This window comes from Thunnus maccoyii, chromosome 20 (assembly GCF_910596095.1).
Source record: "Thunnus maccoyii chromosome 20, fThuMac1.1, whole genome shotgun sequence".
Classification (NCBI taxonomy): Eukaryota; Metazoa; Chordata; class Actinopteri; order Scombriformes; family Scombridae; genus Thunnus; species Thunnus maccoyii.
In genome coordinates this window covers 1,430,702-1,451,440 of record NC_056552.1, presented here as the reverse complement: position 1 = coordinate 1,451,440, position 20,739 = coordinate 1,430,702, and the positions used below count along the sequence as shown (strand labels likewise).

The window sequence follows — 20,739 nt, the reverse complement described above, 5'->3', positions numbered from 1 at the left end:
AGCAGGTATTATGTTTACCATGTTAACCATCTTAGTTCAGTATGTGAGCACACTGACATTTGACAATTAACACCAAACAAAAAGTACAGCTGTGTCATTAGTTTTGAGACTATTTGGACATGAACCAAACTTCATCCATTCTCAGCTGCTTATCTAGGTGCTGGTCCTCCTGGGGGATCCAGAGGTGTTCCCAGACCAGATGAGATACATATAATCCCTCCAGCGTGTTCTGCACTGAGGTCTCCTACCAGTTGGACGTGCTTGAACACCTCCAAAGGAGGCGCCTATTCTCTCTTTCTCTCTTTTTACCTGTTGATTGGTGTTTATCTTCAGCCTGGAGTCCTGGAGAGAAAATCAGAAATTTCACATTTAGATCGGAGCAGAGCTGTGAACTGAACAAACACAGAGCTGTTTCTGGACATCTGGAGGCTCTGAAGAGACAGACAGCAAGCTAGACATCTTAAGAAAAGGTGTTTGTTCTGGTCTGAATCAATGGATGAGTTTGTAAACTTTGTTCTGTTTCTTTACACACAGAAAGAAATCTAAGCGAACCAAAAATCATCACTAAAAGCCAGGTGAGAATGTTCTCTCTTCTCATTGGTCAGATATGTCTGGGGCGAGAGTTAGAACGTAAACACAGGAAGAAGGTCCTGAAGAAGCTCTGATCTGCCCAAATACCAAGAAGACAATGTACTTGGTTGTTACATCTGATCACCTGCTAACACTGTGTTAATGTGAATCACTTAAAAACCTCATACATACAGTATATCAAAACTCAAAATTACTCCTGCTTTCTCTTGTAGTGTGAATATCCGAGCTATACTTTTAATGCTGTGTGTCTGTGCGACGGTAGAATACATTTAATTAAGCATGGTCATTCATGTAGCCTGATAAAGAAAGAGAGAACAAATAATGCACACAAAAAGAAAATAACCACCATGTTTCAACCACTGATGGTCTTCCTCAGATAGAGGTGTAGACCTGAACACACCTGTATTTAACAATACCTGATGAAATGTGACATCTTTATCTCCTAACAAGCTTGATTGACCCATCTGATACTCATAACTTTTCTCTAACTAAAACTTTCTTTGTAACATTGGCAGGGGCGTTTGCGGCAGACCCCTTCAATTCCACCAAGAAACTACTTGCACAGGAGCGAAACGGTCACCTGGCATGCTTCAACGAGATGAACTGACTGGTACCTCAAAAACACCTGCAGCGAAGGAGAGAGGGAACAACACCTGGGAGAAGGCAGGGCTTCGATATCTCCACTAGAAATCAGCATCTAGTTTAAAACTATGGAGCAAATCTTGAGGGAGATCCAGGATGTCACTGGGGCTGCTAGACCAAGCTCGGCCCCAGGCCCTAGAGGAGTGCCCTACAAGCTCTACAAGATGTGCCCGAGGCTCCTGCAATGCCTGTGGAGGATCCTCAAGGTGATCTGGAGAAGGTCTAAGGTAGGCTAGCAGTGGGGAGTGCTGTGTCTTTGGGTTCCAAAGGTGGAAAACACAAGCAACCCTGAACAGCTCAAGATGATCTCAGACCTCAGCAGTGAACTTATAATGATACTGATATCTTCCTGATGGTGTAACTCAGAAGAACTCCTACATTAACACCTCAGTTCAGAAAGGGAAGTACTGAAGGTCCCAGGGGGCACTGAGCATACAGGAGTGGTCACTCAGCTGATCAGAGATGTGTAGGAAGGTTACGGAGACCTGTCTGCTATAAGGCTGGACCTCGCCAAAGCCTATGGCTCTATACTACACAAACTGGTGGAAACATGGACTTCCAGTACAGCTTTGAGCTGAGCTGACACAAGGGGAGTAGATGATCAGTGTGTTATTAATATGTATCACAGTTTGATTATGATGGACTCTTTCTTTACCTAAGCCGCTGTTGGTACTGTTACAGAGGTTGATGGTGAGGTTGTTGATGATGTTCAGGAGGGATGAGAAGTCACTGAGCATGTACATGTGGTTTTTAATAGGATCTGAGGCGATGACCCTCAGCTGAGCCTCGTTTGCATTCCCTACACCTGAAAGAAAAAATACTGTTAAAATTGTACCTTAAAAAATGATTCTGTTCTTGGGTGCTTGAATGCATGAACACATATTTTTATTATTTGTGACAGTGGAAAATACAAAATATAAGGAAGATTTTAAAGTGCATGTTCCAAATATCCCCCCCGAAAATGTGCTAAGATATAAAATACCAGTCAAATGTTTGGACACACCTTCCCACTCACTTGAATGAGAAAGTGTGACCAAACCTTTGACTGGTGCTGTAGAGGAATCAGCAAATAAGTTCAGATCAAACCACCTTCTTGGGTGCTGGAATGCAGGAAAATATATTTTTATTATTTTTGACAAAGGAAAATGCTAAATGTAAGGTAGTTTTTAAAGCGCATGTTCCAGTTTTTGACCGTACATAAAATGTATAACATGTAAATGTGATAGTTGGTAATAACGTGTTAAAGTTTGGAATACAACATCAGTCAGTAATGGACCTGGCTCAATGTAACGTCAAATACATTTTCATTCAGTATTTTCCCTGCATCCTGTGGACTTGTGAGTATATTTGGTTTCCACAAGAAAAGTGGATTTAATTCAGTGGAATGCAAGTCAAAACTCAGATACATCACAGATTAAGTGGCCTGAAACTTGGAACACAGTAAAATGGCCACTATACCAATAGCGTAGACATCAATGCCGGCGTCTTTCAGGTGCTGCGAGGCGAGGGATACATCGTCGCTGGACTGTCCATCAGTAATCAGGATAGCAATTTTGTGGGAGTCTGCACGCATTCCCACATTGGGTTTAAAGTTGTTATGGAGGATGTGTTTCAGAGCTTCTCCTGTATGACAGTAATAAAGAGGATTTAAAAGGTGCAGAGTTGAAAAGCTGACTGTTGCAAAGACTGTTAAGTGACTGACAGTTGGAGCACTTCCACAACCTTGTTAAAAATATCTGTTTTCTTGATAAAAAGTCAAATCTAGAAGTGTGTAGACATAAAAACTGAGAGAGAAAGTTAACTACGACTCCCAAGGTGCATTTCAGTCGGAAAAATCTAATCACAGAGCTTTAAATTCTATTGTGAGATGCTCAAATCATGATGATTTTGAATGTTGGTATTGTATTATTATAATTATTATAATCACTATCACTATAACAGCAGCAGCAACCTTTGATTCATAATATTATAGCATGATACTATATAATAATGTAATATCTCAATATTAATAATCATAATAATATTACAATTATTATGATCATATTACAATTATAATTAGTATTGCAATCAGACAGCGTGTTGTTAAATCACCTGTGTTGGTGCCTCCTCCTGGCTGTTGCAGCTTGGCTATGGCCTCCAGCAGGGATTGTTTGGTCTGGTGGGTGTTCAGATGCCACTCGGTCCTTGGGGTGCTGTCATACTGAACCAGACCTGCAGAAAACACACAGAAATGTGTAAAACTGACACACTGACCAAGCTTTTGTTTTGAAATGATAATGAGAATAGCAATGATAATAATGAGTATGAGAATAATAATTTACACTGTATGTTCTTGAACAGATGCATTGGTTTACTACGATTATTATTGTTATTATCTTGTCAGAATCATTAGCTCCAACACACATCACATGTCTCATGCGCACTCATGCCTGAACAAATTTGCATATGCAAAGAAGGACCAAAGGGCTTAAAGGACCATTCCAGCAGTTCAGTCCAGTAGAACTAACAGGCTAACAGGCTAATAACCCCTGAGTCTACTGTTTGACTCTGGTATATGAACGAATCTGGCGAGGCCTGAAGCCCCCGAGTGTCTCTTCGGTATTCTTCGGCATACGGGCAGCAGTTCAGCATGTACAGGAAGTATTGAGGGCAGCGATTATGTATGAGAGCTGATATCAGTATCAGCAACAGCTGAGTCCAGTCAGGTTGAGTCGAGTCTAGTATGAAGATTGATGGTACTGAACGTTCAGCAGTGAGCGCATACACCTACAGTAAAAACGTGTCAGACAGTCACCACCTGCACTGTTTAAAGCGAGCTAAATGTTGTCACACAGAAGTCAAGTGAGTTTTTAATACAGTTTAACGTTGTAATTCCTCCATTTTTATCGCTGACATCTAGTCTGGTGACATATAAAAGCAGAGCAGGAAGGAGAAGGTGAGGGCTTTTATTAGTTTACATACTAGTTAATAAACAAAAAGTAGTTAGAAAAGAAGAAGAGACAAGAAAATGTCTTGAGCTCCAACAAGAAGACAATTCCTCTTTCTACAGAATGACTGTAGAAAGTTGATGCTGTGGATGAACCAACATGACAAAGTTGTGCATCCCTCCTAGCTAGAATGTTTTGTTCAGAAATGCGGTGTGCTTCACAGAGTCTGTTCAGTCAGAACATCTGTCCTGCTAACTGATCCAACACGGACCTACACAGAAGGAATGTACAGTATATCTCCACCATGGAAATCAGTGTCTGGATAAAAGATTGTTTTACAAGCTGAATCATAATTACTATGAGTTATAAATGTGTGTTTCAGTAGATGAAGCACTGAATTTTAAGGTAGGTGTATCACCTGAACATTTCATTTTGAACATTTTGAGAATTCTGCAAATTAATACAAAAGCTAAAATATGTCTGCATGTTTTGGGACATAACAATCAGTAATGGAGGCTGTATGCAGACAGCACTTATTTAGCTTAAACATGTAAAACCACTGGTATGGTCCTTTTATCCTCACATCAGCCATAACCTTGACTACTCTGGTTATCATGTCCCATTTTACTGCTTTTTTGCTCATTTATAATACGGGACCTGTGTGTGTTTCACAGTGTGCTGTAAATATTTTAGTATTTTTAGTACTTTATACACAAGCAGTAGTAGTAATAGTACCAGGATCAGTAGTGTGAATAGTTGTTGTAGTAAAAATATTACCGATCTGGACTTTGTCAGGGCCGATGTTGAAGTTGCTGACTGTTTGATTTAGAAAGGACTTAATGTTTTCATAATCTTCAGAGCCGATGCTCCCAGATCCGTCGACTAACAGCACGATGTCAGCCTTGGCTGTGCTTTCACACTGAGAACCTGGAGGAAAACAGAGGATTGTGGGATATGAGACACAAGAGACCAAATATTGAAGCAAGACTAAGGCTGTGTCTGAAATCACTCACTATTTACTACAAGTGCAAATTTGTCCAATATTTGGAGCCTCAAATGTTCCACAATGGAACAAAAAAGTAATGTTCATGTTGTGATCACTACTTCCTGCAAACAATCCCACAATGCCATGCATTGCATTTTATTGACACAAAAGTTAGCGGTGTGAGACTCCACAGCAGACAGTGATGATGTAAAAGTGACGATTAGTGAATTCCCAAAATCTGTAATTTCTGCTCACTATTGAATAAACTGTGTGTATTAGTGAGTAGTGAATGAGTGAATGAGGGAGGGATTTCGGACACATCCTGAAAGTCTACAGTCATGCTAACAGCACTGTGAGACTGTACACACTGGTGTTTTGAGCTAAATGCTAACATGCTGATGTTTAGCAGGTATTATGTTTACCATGTTAACCATCTTAGTTCAGTATGTCAGCACACTGACATTTGACAATTAACACCAAACAAAAAGTACAGCTGTGTCATTAGTTTTGAGACTATTTGGACATGAACCAAACTTCATCCATTCTCAGCTGCTTATCTAGGTGCTGGTCCTCCTGGGGGATCCAGAGGTGTTCCCAGACCAGATGAGATACATATAATCCCTCCAGCGTGTTCTGCACTGAGGTCTCCTACCAGTTGGATGAGCCTGAACACCTCCAAAGGAGGCGCCTATTCTCTCTTTCTCTCTTTTTACCTGTTGATTGGTGTTTATCTTCAGCCTGGAGTCCTGGAGAGAAAATCAGAAATTTCACATTTAGATCGGAGCAGAGCTGTGAACTGAACAAACACAGAGCTGTTTCTGGACATCTGGAGGCTCTAGAAGAGACAGACAGCAAGCTAGACATCTTAAGAAAAGGTGTTTGTTCTGGTCTGAATCAATGGATGGCATGATAAACTTATTTCTGTTTCTTTACACACAGAAGGAAATCTAAGCGAACCAAAAATCATCATTAAAAGCCAGGTGAGAATGTTCTCTCTTCTCATTGGTCAGATATGTCTGGGGCGAGAGTTAGAACGTAAACACAGGAAGAAGGTCCTGAAGAAGCTCCGATCTGCCCAAATACCAAGAAGACAATGTACTTGGTTGTTAGTGCAGGTTGGACCTTGTTGATTTCACTCATCAACATCCCAGCATGCAAAGCGGTCCTGGCCACGGGAACCATTTAGCTCAACTTGAAGCCTTGTAGTTCGTCAGATGGAGGTTGTATCACGTTTTCACCACTAATGAACCAAGACCACTTCCTCTAAAGGATCTCTGTGAAGTTATTTTGGTCTGAGGATGTTTGCTGTGTTCAGATCTGCCTGAATGAATTGAACTTGTAACATAATATGTAAACTTTGAACCAACATCTTGGTAAATGAGTTTGTTATTCCAACTAAATCCAAATATGATGGAGACAAGTAAAACAGTTAAACTGCTGCTAATGATAGCTTAGCTTAGCTTAGCTTAGGAGAGTAGCAGTAACTTCCACCTGAGCTGTTAAATCAAGTGGAATTCATGTGATTTTGTTTTTATTACACTTCATATGTAAATGTATTAAAATTTACATTTATTATACCTGTTTCAATTTAATTTTACAGTATACTTGGCCTGGAAGATACAGTAAAACATACTTTTCATCATATAATATGAACTTTAAATACTATAAAGTTTTTTTTCTATAAATAAAGAAAGCTGGATGAAACATGATATATTGTTGAAGTTACATTTCCCTTACATCCAGACTGCAGTATGAGGTACTCTCAATTATTTTGGGGTGAATTAATCCTCATGAAAACACAAAAAAAACCCAACAAAAAAACAAAGAAATTTAAGGAGCAAACGTCTCTCTTTGCCTGGTCAGCCTGAAACTTTAAGACCTTTTTTCTTGACCTCACTGCTTCTACTTTCTGCTTCTCTGAAGAGCAGCAGATGAGATGAACACATGAACACAAGCTCAACAGAGTTGCATGCATACAGAGTTAAAGGAAAACTATGGTTCATTAAAACTTGTGTTTGTCTCACATGTTGGTTTGTTTCCTGTCTGATCATCTGACTGCTATCAGACCTATCAGACGTGTTTTTTAGTGATGTCACCATGTTCACAGATCTCAGATATTAAAGGCCCCATGAGACGAAGTTAGAGCATCTTTAGCTTCTGTATTGTGATGTATGTCCCAGTGATAGTGAGTGGTGTACAGTTACTAGTTTAGTTAGTTTAAATCAAATCCTTTGCACTTGATTGGACTGCTAAAAAGTGGGCAGGGCTTTGAGTTTAGTGCGACATGCAGCTTCAGAAGGAAACAGAGCCACAGAGGACTCTTAGCTCCACACACATCTCCCTCACCTGTTGAAGGAAGGACTCTTTTTAGTGTCCGGTATGTACTGAGTCAAACACACCGAGCGCTCATGAATTCCCGACTTTTTCCATTCATACTGCCCACACCCACTCACTGTTATCGTAGAGTACTGCTCACGCTGCCTGCTATGGTGGTGCTGTCCACTCAAAACATAGTAAGTGGGACAACCAATGAATGAGCGGGAATCATTGTCTCAGACGAGGATGTCAATAAGTGACTCTAGACAGCCTGGCAGCTACTCACTGAACAAGATCAAATGAACCGTTCTCTCTAACTGGGACGTATGAGTGAATGAGGTGCCATTGAATCGCACTTGAGTCAAGACAGACGGCAGGTTACATTGAACAAGACTGAACAAACTGCTCTTGAACTACCCAGTGAACAATAACTGGGATTTCAATGTTGATTCCGAGTTGAAAACTGGGTGATATTCAGTCTTGGTTTCAGTCTGTCTTCAACCAGCTAAAATGTGGTTACAACATCAACGTGTCACAAAACACACATTTGTTTAATCTTTTTGATCATTTGTTCGGTTGTAGCTTGAAAGAGAAGCGATATTGATTAGTGTGAAGGCATTTCTCCAAAGTTATATTGCACTGGTAGGTAAAATGTGGTCTACATGAAGACGTAATTCCAATGCATTAAACTTTAATATAAAATGTCAAAAATATGGAACTATATAGTAGGAGTGGAGCGGAATCCAAATCCGGTATTTTTGGTGCAGTGGTCAGCGCAGTCGTCTGTGGTGTGAGAGACTGGGATTTAAGACCTGATGTTGGAACCCTCTTTCACTAGACCATATTTCACCGGGATTTTCAATAATGAAATTTTACTTCCTCTACAATGTGCAAATAATAGCAACTGTCATTTTGGACCCTAAGTAAGAAACCATAAACAAATTTCTTAGTTGAAAGCCAGAAATTGCAAATCCTGGTGAAATATGGTCTAAATGTGAATGTTTAATCAACGTAAAATAAATAGTCAAATAGTCGGTGAAAAAACTTTCACTTTGGAACCTGTTATGAATGTCTTTTCACCGGTGACCATAGCCATTTTATGGCTTTTCAAAGGGAAAATGCTCACGGGGTTGACTGGTAATGCATTGCACAGAGGTTTTGTGGGGCAGGCAGCACTAGTTGTCGAACCTGCATGTGCTATAACAGAGTGTCACGGAGAAACTGATGGCGTATTTTGCAAAAGTATCAAAACTCAACAGGTTACATGTATCAAATTGACGGAACCGAAAGAATCGGTCCACCGATCACTATTAGCTAATACGACCCACAAACGGTGAAGTGCGGTTTAATATGATGGGTGTGGCTAGCTACTCGCCCTAAGTCACATTTGATTGGATGAACTTGAAACTATGAAAATAAGTCATAGTTAGTTATATTATAGTGTAACAGACCGGTTCATATAGAGTTAATGAAGCACAACAAATCTGAATGATGTGTGTGTGTGTGTGTGTGTGTGTGTGTGTGTGCATGCATGCTTATATTCCTGACATTGTGAGTACATAAATCTTCACAGTCACATTGTGGGGACTCACTTCCCTTTTGTGGAAAAAAACTCAAGTTCCAAAGAAAAATGTCTTGAAAAAGGTTAGGGTAAGTCCCCAGGAAATGAATGTCTATGTAATGTTCCCAAAAGTGACCTAGGGCAATGTGTGTGTGTGTGTGTGTGTGTGTGTGTGTGTGTGTGTGTGTGTGTGTGTGTGTGTGTGTGTGTGTGTATACTTGTATTCCTCATGTTGTGTTGGACTGGACAGCTTCCAGGTGTGAATGTGTAACTGTGTGAATGTGATCAGTGTCCCTGAAAAAGACAACACTGCTCTCAGTGAAACTCCCTTGAATAAAAATAGAGTGGCTCATAAAGAGTTGTCTGTAGCAGACAGTCTCACCCACTTATGGCAGTGATTGGTCAGGTGTGTGCAGGTGTGAAAGTGGCTTGAACTTCACTTGTCAACTACGTCTGTCAGGTTTCATGTCACCATCAGAGTGCAACACTGTGAATGTCTTCCAGGAGAAACTGTGTGATGTGTATTTTGTATATGTGCATCAGTATGTATGTATAAGTACACATATAACTCTCCTGTAGCTCCTGATGCTTTCATGTAAATGTTTACTGGGCTACACTGTTATATGGAAGCTCTTTTATGTCACATTACAGCAACAAAATAACACATTAAATGATTAAAACACATCAAATAAATGTAAAATTCAAACATCCAAAATAAACAGGTCCTACAATGCATCCATCTAATAATGAACACAGAGGTAGAATAATAAAAAGTCACTTATTAAATGAGAAAAGTCCAAAAAGAACCTCCTCACAAATGAAGTTCAGCTGCATCTTTTTTATCTTTAGGTCTATGTTTAGTTTTCACCACCAGATGTCACAATTTCATTATTTAAGAAGGGTCTTCCCTTGTGTTGCTCATGTCCTGCACCGGCCTGTCAATCAAACTGCCTTCAAAGTCCCTCCCTGTTCTTCTTAATATATTCACAGTCCCTGCAAGGTGACGGTCACGTGACCCACAAACAGCCCGAAGACGTCAGCAGGATTTTATATTTATATGCTTTGAATTTTCATTATTAGATAATTGGTTTGTTATTAGAAGTTAAAGAGATAAAACTCATTACAGCAAGTATCAGAACTTTTACTGAACACACTTCACTACATTTTACTGACCATGTTGACTTTTACTGCAGTTTTCAAAGCTGCTGTTTGACTTGAACTCAGTATTTTTACATTACAGCAGAGTCTTACCTGAGCTCCACAGCAGCAGCAACAGCATCAGCAGGTGATCCATGTCCAGGTAGATGTCCGTCTCCGTCTCTGTGTCGTCTCTCTCTGCTCGTCTGTTGGACTCATCATGTCTTTTTATGTCAATGTAGTTTCTGACAGGAAGCTGCTAGCTCTGAGCTGCTTCATCATGTGACTAACAGCTAAAGTAACGCAACCAATCATGACCGCTCAGAGCTATTGATATGTTGATTGACCAACCGAGATGGACCAATCGGTGGGTGCCTCACTTGAACAGCTGGCAGTGTTAATGTGAATCAAATGATGTGACAGGAAAGAGTCTGAGGTCAAACTCACTGATGAGCAGCTGAGATTATACTGCTGTTTGTTTTTTCACCCTGAGATGAGGGAAACTCTGGGTCAGTTCCAGAAAGAGATGTAACTTAAACTCTGACTCAGTTATTGCTGTAACTGACTCAGTGAATCTAACCCAGCAAACATTTGTTGGACAGTGATGTTGTGTCCCTGACCAAAAATGGTTCTGGTTGGACTCCAAAAACAGCAACATGTACATGAAAGTCAAATCATGAAACTCAAGTTGAATTGCTTTTTTGCTTTATGACATGTGCACATATTTGGAATATAGATATCCATGTGTAAGTGTTAATTTCTCGTTCTAGTGATTATCAGCTCTGGTCCAATATTATTATCACCAACATTCAGGTGAAAATTCTGCAAGAAATATGCGGGAGTTGTACCATATGTATAACCTGCTTTTGTTCTTTGAGCTAAATGGCTAGCAGTGTCTCTAGCATAGCCTACATTTCCTCCTGTATAGAGGGAAAGCCATCGCATCATGACAAATGTTATCACTTGATCAGTGGATTGCAAACATTGTTTTACAAGATTAAGATCACCTGGAAGAAACCCATAGGCTAGAACTTTTTTAGTTTTTACACTCAATCTCTTTGTTACCTTTTTAAAAGTGTCCAGATTGCATTCAATTTGTTGTTTCTTCTCACTTACATAACATAGAGGATAAACCTGGAAATCTTTTGAGCCAATTTCTGTAGAAGTTGGATTAGACCACTTCCTTTTTCCACATGTGTTGTTGTATTTTCTGAGAACACACTTTTGCAAGTCAAGTCAAATTTTGCAAATGTTTTCATAATTTCCATAAATAGCCACCTAAGCGTGTGAACCTGACACTGGTAATTCAGTATAACAACTATAACATTTACCAAGACATTGTCAGAATTTCTAATTCTCTCATATTTTACCCAACGTAAGTGAGGTCATAACCACATGCACAAAACTCTCGAGTCAAATCTGAAATAACAGGATTTTTATCACCTGCATTGTAGTACCATTTCCTTTTAGGAGTAGTTTTAATTGTCCTCTTAGAACGGTTTGGGATGGGATCTTGAACAGTTTTAGTTAGATCATCTGGAGTGTCTGTAATCACTTTTTTCCTAGGAAAGTATTCTTGAATCAGATTTAGAAATGTGGACCACACATATCTAGGCTGAATAGGCACTAGAGATTGTAACCTAAATGTAGGTAGCAACTTTGGTTTAGTCAAATTTGTCCAAGTAAATGGCTCTCCTGTTTCCTCTGTAGGGACGGATTTAATGTTACCGGAATCATTCAAAAATATACAATTAGAGAATTGCAGCCATGTGTCACTCAAGACTTGTCGGGCTTTAAATTGCCAACATGTAGTTTTAACAGGAATCATTGCGTAACGGACAAGTCACCTGTATGTCTGTTGGATCACCCATAACCCAAGTTTGTCTTTCATGGTCAGAAAGAATAAGCCAAGAAATGTCACATACATTAGTCATGTCCATGTGCACAGCTCTCGCATCTGTCCAAGTCATGGGTGTGAGCCATGAAGGAGAGAGATGACGATCAGCTTGCTTAGGTGTCTTTGATATGCATTGTTTTAACAGCCTGTCAACTTCCTGATGCTTCAGTCAGCATAAGCTGTCACGTCCTGTTCTGTTACACTCTCCAAAATAGCTGACAAAAATGTCTCTAAACTCACTCTGGTACTGAGTGAGGCTTTTCGGGTCATTATTCCATAATCTACAACATCCCACCTTTCAACATGAGCTGGAAACCATAAGGCAATCAAGATTGCTGTGACTCTCCAAAACACAAATCCAATTATCATAAATTTGAGTCTGATTTTTAAGAGCCGAATTATTGGGTTTTGTTGTTTCTTGTCCTCAGGTTCTGGTCTGGTCTCACCAGGTATAGACACCGGTTCGAGGCCCTCCATTGCTCCCTCTCTAGCCCTAGTTTCACTAACAGTGTCAAGGACATTGCAATGTCCATTTTTGGGCCAATGCCAATGTTTGAAGTCAAACTGCCATTAGTCAAAACTTTGCCATTTTTCAGCTGTTCGATTTCTGCTACTTCAAGAGTGACCTCTTTTCTGTGTGTAGCCATGTCCTCATAGCCCAAGTTTGTGAATTCTGTCATCCAGTCATAATGTGGCATTTTTAAGTGTTGTGGCAGTTGAGGCTTGCGTGTCTCAGTCAGAACATCAGATGTATTGTACAATGTTCTAAACTGCAGTCTCTACAAAGCAGCACTCTTGCTCCTTCTCTTCCCCACATCATATTATCTTATGGTGTATGCATCGAATTCCCATCAGGAAGTCGTGCAGGTTTCTCGTGGTTAGGGCTGTGCCACCTAACTATTGCACACTCTCCTTTACAAAACATGCATTCACCAGGTGTATAAGATGAACACTCCAAAGGTTCCCAGTGCTTCTCTCTGAGGTATCCCTGTTTTGCCATAGCCTCTCCTTGGAGGGCTCTGCCAACCATATGTGACGCCTTGCCTTTCCCTTGGACCAGGACTAACAAACCTCCGACTGTATGAGCTCATGTGGTTTGAGGCAAATTCCTCAGAAACTGGTGCAACACATTATGTTAATTTGTCCCTGACTTTAATTAATAAAATAGCTTAAAGTAGGCCTGAAAGTGGGCCTGAATAGAGTTTGCCTCGGCCACATATAGTGGACCTTTCAACACCCTCCCTTGGCCAAAGCATACTCGAAAATCAGAGAGCGGAAGTCTGTGGTTAGTGGTGGCATTGGTCAGAGTGATAGATAGCATAAATGTGCCACAAAGATGTTGGGAAAACCAAATGGAGAATTATTATACCTCTTGAGCACCGCCCGGTCCTTCCGACTGGCGGCCCCTTCGCAGCTACCACCTGTGTGACTGTGATCACACGTCAGCATAGTCTCTTGGTTGAGACAATACCTCTCCTACTATGAACCAATCAATTGTCTACTTAGAGGCATCAGCTGGGTTTATGCAACTTGTGTCGTCCTTTCTGCAAAACACCAATAACAATGAAAAGTAAAATAATCAACATAAGAAAATCTTCAAACAGTTTATATCATTATATAATTGACATGTAAAATGTAAAATCTGAAATCTGAATCATGATCAACTTCAACCATAAAGGGTGTGTCTACTTCTGCCAAAAAGGGATATATATATATGAGCCAAACCACAAAATTGCATGACAACCGTTGCTAGGTCTAAGGAGGAAGTTATTACATTATGAAAATAGACAGTGAGGATTGAGAGTTTCTTTTAATCTGTAGCTCACATATATAATAATAATGTTAGTTTGAATGTTTTAATGATCCTCCACAGGAAAACGATCATATATGATTCACATCATTCTGTTAATTTCCTGCAAATCGAGAAACAAATCCTTAGTGCGTGTCAGACGTTGAGCTTGACACCTGACCTTTGTTCGACAAAGACAGAGACTAATATGGCATATGACGCGCATCGACTGCCATATCAGTTTTACTCCAAACCATAATAATTTAGCTATGAATTTGATCAGAATCCAAATGAATTTGCCTACGCACTATAGGTTGAGACAAGCCTAATTTATGCAAAATGCCGAGGGCAACTGTGACCACTATGACAATAAACATAGCCAATAAGGCCCATTTGAATTTGTGAAAGACAGATAAGGATTTCTGCCATGCATTCTCAAATACTCTGCTTACAGAGTCAATTGCTGTGCGAGCTCCTTCCACTACTTTGTTTTTAACTGTATTAGGTGTGCCTCCAAGTTTAATGAAGATGTCATAATGTTCCAAATATAAATTTTTCCACTAACTGAGGCTTGACAATGTATTCTGAAATCAGAAGTATTCATAGGAGATCATTTCAAATGAAAGTCAACTTTTCCAAATGAAGACTTCCAACGATCATAAGTGGCCAAGTCAGACATAGCACACCAATCTTCAATCATAAACTCCTTTTTACCAAGAATCAGAAAACAAATCCATAGATAATAATTCCAAGCATTATTTAAAGATGGATCATTGCGCATTGTTGTTCGATAAATTCTTTTAATTTAAGACCTTTTTAACATGCATTCTTCTCTATCTTGGCTAGGTTGCTCTCCTGGAATTCCTGAGAACAGATGCCACTTCTGGCCAATTTTCCCAATTACTCTGGATTTAACAAAATCTTGGGTCAGAGTCTTTTGAGCTTTCCATTCCTGTTGTGGATAATATTGGAAACGATAATTTTGTTTTTTACTTTCTTCAGTACAAGTTCCTGGTCCATAATAGCCATAAATGGCTTGAGAATTTGAAGTATAGGCCCCATAATAGCTGAAATCATTTCTCATCATATTCCTAATTCCCCATATGAATTTGAAAAAGCCTTTTTCCTGTTGAGTGATAATTGTAGGAGATGTAAGACTAGCATTCAGGCGAAAATTCTGCAAGAAATATGCAGGAGTTGTACCATATGTATAACCTGCTTTTGTTCTTTGAGCTAAATGGCTAGCAGTGTCTCTAGCATAGCCTACATTTCCTCCTGTATAGAGGGAAAGCCATCGCATCATGACAAATGTTATCACTTGATCAGTGGATTGCAAACATTGTTTTACAAGATTAAGATCACCTGGAAGAAACCCATAGGCTAGAACTTTTTGAGTTTTTACACTCAATCTCTTTGCTACCTTTTTAAAAGTGTCCAGATTGCATTCAATTTGTTGTTTCTTCTCACTTACATAACATAGAGGATAAACCTGGAAATCTTTTGAGCCAATTTCTGTAGAAGTTGGATTAGACCACTTCCTTTTTCCCCTTGTGTTGTTGTATTTTCTGAGAACACACTTTTGCAAGTCAAGTCAAATTTTGCAAGTGTTTTCATAATTTCCATAAATAGCCACCCACGCGTCTGAACCTGACACTGGTAATTCAGTATAACTAACATTTACCAAGACATTGTCAGAATTTCTAATTCTCTCATATTTTACCCAAGGTAAGTGAGGTCATAACCACATGCACAAAACTCTCGAGTCAAATCTGAAATAACAGGATTTTTATCACCTGCATTGTAGTACCATTTCCTTTTAGGAGTAGTTTTAACTGTCCTCTTAGAACGGTTTGGGATGGGATCTTGAACAGTTTTAGTTAGATCATCTGGAGTGTCTGTAATCACTTTTTTCCTAGGAAAGTATTCTTGAATCAGATTTAGAAATGTGGACCACACATATCTAGGCTGAATAGGCACTAGAGATTGTAACCTAAATGTAGGTAGCAACTTTGGTTTAGTCAAATTTGTCCAAGTCAATGGCTCTCCTGTTTCCTCTGTAGGGACGGATTTAATGTTACCGGAATCATTCAAAAATATACAATTAGAGAATTGCAGCCATGTGTCACTCAAGACTTGTCGGGCTTTAAATTGCCAACATGTAGTTTTAACAGGAATCATTGCGTAACGGACAAGTCACCTGTATGTCTGTTGGATCACCCATAACCCAAGTTTGTCTTTCATGGTCAGAAAGAATAAGCCAAGAAATGTCACATACATTAGTCATGTCCATGTGCACAGCTCTCGCATCTGTCCAAGTCATGGGTGTGAGTCATGAAGGAGAGAGATGACGATCAGCTTGCTTAGGTGTCTTTGATATGCATTGTTTTAACAGCCTGTCAACTTCCTGATGCTTCAGTCAGCATAAGCTGTCATGTCCTGTTCTGTTACACTCTCCAAAATAGCTGACAAAAATGTCTCTAAACTCACTCTGGTACCGAGTGAGGCTTTTCGGGTCATTCTTCCATAATCTACAACATCCCACCTTTCAACATGAGCTGGAAACCATAAGGCAATCAAGATTGCTGTGACTCTCCAAAACACAAATCCAATTATCATAAATTTGAGTCTGATTTTTAAGAGCTGAATTATTGGGTTTTGTTGTTTCTTGTCCTCAGGTTCTGGTCTGGTCTCACCAGATATAGACACCGGTTCGAGGCCCTCCATTGCTCCCTCTCTAGCCCTAGTTTCATTTTTCAGCTGTTCAATTTCTGCTACTTCAAGAGTGACCTCTTTTCTGTGCGTAGCCCTATGTAGCCCATAGCCCAAGTTTGTGAATTCTGTCATCCAGTCATAATGTGGCATTTTTAAGTGTTGTGGCAGTTGAGGCTTGCATGTCTCAGTCAGAACATCAGATGTATTGTACAATGTTCTAAACTGCAGTCTCTACAAAGCAGCACTCTTGCTCCTTCTCTTCCCCACATCATATTATCTTATGGTGTATGCATCGAATTCCCATCAGGAAGTCGTGCAGGTTTCTCGTGGTTAGGGCTGTGCCACCTAACTATTGCACACTCTCCTTTACAAAACATGCATTCACCAGGTGTATAAGATGACCACTCCAAAGGTTCCCAGTGCTTCTCTCTGAGGTACCCCTGTTTTGCCATAGCCTCTCCTTGGGGGGCTCTGCCAACCATATGTGACGCCTTGCCTTTCCCTTGGACCAGGACTAACAAACCTCCGACTGTATGAGCTCATGTGGTTTGAGGCAAATTCCTCAGAAACTGGTGCAACACATTATGTTAATTTGTCCCTGACTTTAATTAATAAAATAGCTTAAAGTAGGCCTGAAAGTGGGCCTGAATAGAGTTTGCCTCGGCCACATATAGTGGAACTTTCAACACCCTCCCTTGGCCAAAGCATACTCGAAAATCAGAGAGCGGAAGTCTGTGGTTAGTGGTGGCATTGGTCAGAGTGATAGATCGCATAAATGTGCCACAAAGATGTTGGGAAAACCAAATGGAGAATTATTATACCTCTTGAGCACCGCCCGGTCCTTCCGACTGGCGGCCCCTTCGCAGCTACCACCTGTGTGACTGTGATCACACGTCAGCATAGTCTCTTGGTTGAGACAATACCTCTCCTACTATGAACCAATCAATTGTCTACTTAGAGGCATCAGCTGGGTTTATGCAACTTGTGTCGTCCTTTCTGCAAAACACCAATAACAATGAAAAGTAAAATAATCAACATAAGAAAATCTTCAAACAGTTTATATCATTATATAATTGACATGTAAAATGTAAAATCTGAAATCTGAATCATGATCAACTTCAACCATAAAGGGTGTGTCTACTTCTGCCAAAAAGGGATATATATATATGAGCCAAACCACAAAATTGCATGACAACCGTTGCTAGGTCTAAGGAGGAAGTTATTACATTATGAAAATAGACAGTGAGGATTGAGAGTTTCTTTTAATCTGTAGCTCACATATATAATAATAATGTTAGTTTGAATGTTTTAATGATCCTCCACAGGAAAACGATCATATATGATTCACATCATTCTGTTAATTTCCTGCAAATCGAGAAACAAATCCTTAGTGCGTGTCAGACGTTGAGCTTGACACCTGACCTTTGTTCGACAAAGACAGAGACTAATATGGCATATGACGCGCATCGACTGCCATATCAGTTTTACTCCAAACCATAATAATTTAGCTATGAATTTGATCAGAATCCAAATGAATTTGCCTACGCACTATAGGTTGAGACAAGCCTAATTTATGCAAAATGCCGAGGGCAACTGTGACCACTATGACAATAAACATAGCCAATAAGGCCCATTTGAATTTGTGAAAGACAGATAAGGATTTCTGCCATGCATTCTCAAATACTCTGCTTACAGAGTCAATTGCTGTGTGAGCTCCTTCCACTACTTTGTTTTTAACTGTATTAGGTGTGCCTCCAAGTTTAATGAAGATGTCATAATGTTCCAAATATAAATTTTTCCACTAACTGAGGCTTGACAATGTATTCTGAAATCAGAAGTATTCATAGGAGATCATTTCAAATGAAAGTCAACTTTTCCAAATGAAGACTTCCAACGATCATAAGTGGCCAAGTCAGACATAGCACACCAATCTTCAATCATAAAATCCTTTTTACCAAGAATCAGAAAACAAATCCATAGATAATAATTCCAAGCATTATTTAAAGATGGATCATTGCGCATTGTTGTTCGATAAATTCTTTTAATTTAAGACCTTTTTAACATGCATTCTTCTCTATCTTGGCTAGGTTGCTCTCCTGGAATTCCTGAGAACAGATGCCACTTCTGGCCAATTTTCCCAATTACTCTGGATTTAACAAAATCTTGGGTCAGAGTCTTTTGAGCTTTCCATTCCTGTTGTGGATAATATTGGAAACGATAATTTTGTTTTTTACTTTCTTCAGTACAAGTTCCTGGTCCATAATAGCCATAAATGGCTTGAGAATTTGAAGTATAGGCCCCATAATAGCTGAAATCATTTCTCATCATATTCCTAATTCCCCATATGAATTTGAAAAAGCCTTTTTCCTGTTGAGTGATAATTGTAGGAGATGTAAGACTAGCATTCAGGCGAAAATTCTGCAAGAAATATGCAGGAGTTGTACCATATGTATAACCTGCTTTTGTTCTTTGAGCTAAATGGCTAGCAGTGTCTCTAGCATAGCCTACATTTCCTCCTGTATAGAGGGAAAGCCATCGCATCATGACAAATGTTATCACTTGATCAGTGGATTGCAAACATTGTTTTACAAGATTAAGATCACCTGGAAGAAACCCATAGGCTAGAACTTTTTGAGTTTTTACACTCAATCTCTTTGCTACCTTTTTAAAAGTGTCCAGATTGCATTCAATTTGTTGTTTCTTCTCACTTACATAACATAGAGGATAAACCTGGAAATCTTTTGAGCCAATTTCTGTAGAAGTTGGATTAGACCACTTCCTTTTTCCCCTTGTGTTGTTGTATTTTCTGAGAACACACTTTTGCAAGTCAAGTCAAATTTTGCAAGTGTTTTCATAATTTCCATAAATAGCCACCCACGCGTCTGAACCTGACACTGGTAATTCAGTATAACTAACATTTACCAAGACATTGTCAGAATTTCTAATTCTCTCATATTTTACCCAAGGTAAGTGAGGTCATAACCACATGCACAAAACTCTCGAGTCAAATCTGAAATAACAGGATTTTTATCACCTGCATTGTAGTACCATTTCCTTTTAGGAGTAGTTTTAACTGTCCTCTTAGAACGGTTTGGGATGGGATCTTGAACAGTTTTAGTTAGATCATCTGGAGTGTCTGTAATCACTTTTTTCCTAGGAAAGTATTCTTGAATCAGATTTAGAAATGTGGACCACACATATCTAGGCTGAATAGGCACTAGAGCTTGTAACCTAAATGTAGGTAGCAACTTTGGTTTAGTCAAATTTGTCCAAGTCAATGGCTCTCCTGTTTCCTCTGTAGGGACGGATTTAATGTTACCGGAATCATTCAAAAATATACAATTAGAGAATTGCAGCCATGTGTCACTCAAGACTTGTCGGGCTTTAAATTGCCAACATGTAGTTTTAACAGGAATCATTGCGTAACGGACAAGTCACCTGTATGTCTGTTGGATCACCCATAACCCAAGTTTGTCTTTCATGGTCAGAAAGAATAAGCCAAGAAATGTCACATACATTAGTCATGTCCATGTGCACAGCTCTCGCATCTGTCCAAGTCATGGGTGTGAGCCATGAAGGAGAGAGATGACGATCGGCTTGCTTAGGTGTCTTTGATATGCATTGTTTTAACAGCCTGTCAACTTCCTGATGCTTCAGTCAGCATAAGCTGTCATGTCCTGTTCTGTTACACTCTCCAAAATAGCTGACAAAAATGTCTCTAAACTCACTCTGGTACCGAGTGAGGCTTTTCGGGTCATTCTTCCATAATCTACAACATCCCACCTTTCAACATGAGCTGGAAACCATAAGGCAATCAAGATTGCTGTGACTCTCCAAAACACAAATCCAATTATCATAAATTTGAGTCTGATTTTTAAGAGCCGAATTATTGGGTTTTGTTGTTTCTTGTCCTCAGGTTCTGGTCTGGTCTCACCAGGTATAGACACCGGTTCGAGGCCCTCCATTGCTCTCTCTCTAGCCCTAGTTTCACTAACAGTGTCAAAGACATTGCAATGTCCATTTTTGGGCCAATGCCAATGTTTGAAGTCAAACTGCCATCAGTCAAAACTTTGCCATTTTTCAGCTGTTCGATTTCTGCTACTTCAAGAGTGACCTCTTTTCTGTGTGTAGCCATGTCCTCATAGCCCAAGTTTGTGAAAAATGTTCATTGTGCTATTATTG

At 39.6% G+C, this 20,739-nt stretch overlaps 1 protein-coding gene across 1 annotated transcript in view; it reads right to left on the bottom strand.

The window, feature by feature from the left end:
* The window catches only part of LOC121887324 (collagen alpha-1(XII) chain-like), an 83,525-nt gene extending 70,020 nt beyond the window's left edge, over window positions 1–13,505 (bottom strand). The window contains exons 1-8 of the mRNA XM_042398056.1: window positions 13,426–13,505; window positions 10,274–10,365; window positions 5,859–5,891; window positions 4,938–5,087; window positions 3,325–3,444; window positions 2,692–2,856; window positions 1,889–2,038; window positions 310–342 (exon numbers count right to left, since the gene is read on the bottom strand). Coding sequence (XP_042253990.1) covers window positions 310–342; window positions 1,889–2,038; window positions 2,692–2,856; window positions 3,325–3,444; window positions 4,938–5,087; window positions 5,859–5,891; window positions 10,274–10,365; window positions 13,426–13,505 — 823 coding nt within the window. The remainder of the gene's footprint in view (window positions 1–309; window positions 343–1,888; window positions 2,039–2,691; window positions 2,857–3,324; window positions 3,445–4,937; window positions 5,088–5,858; window positions 5,892–10,273; window positions 10,366–13,425) is intronic.
* Window positions 13,506–20,739: the final 7,234 nt, after the last annotated feature.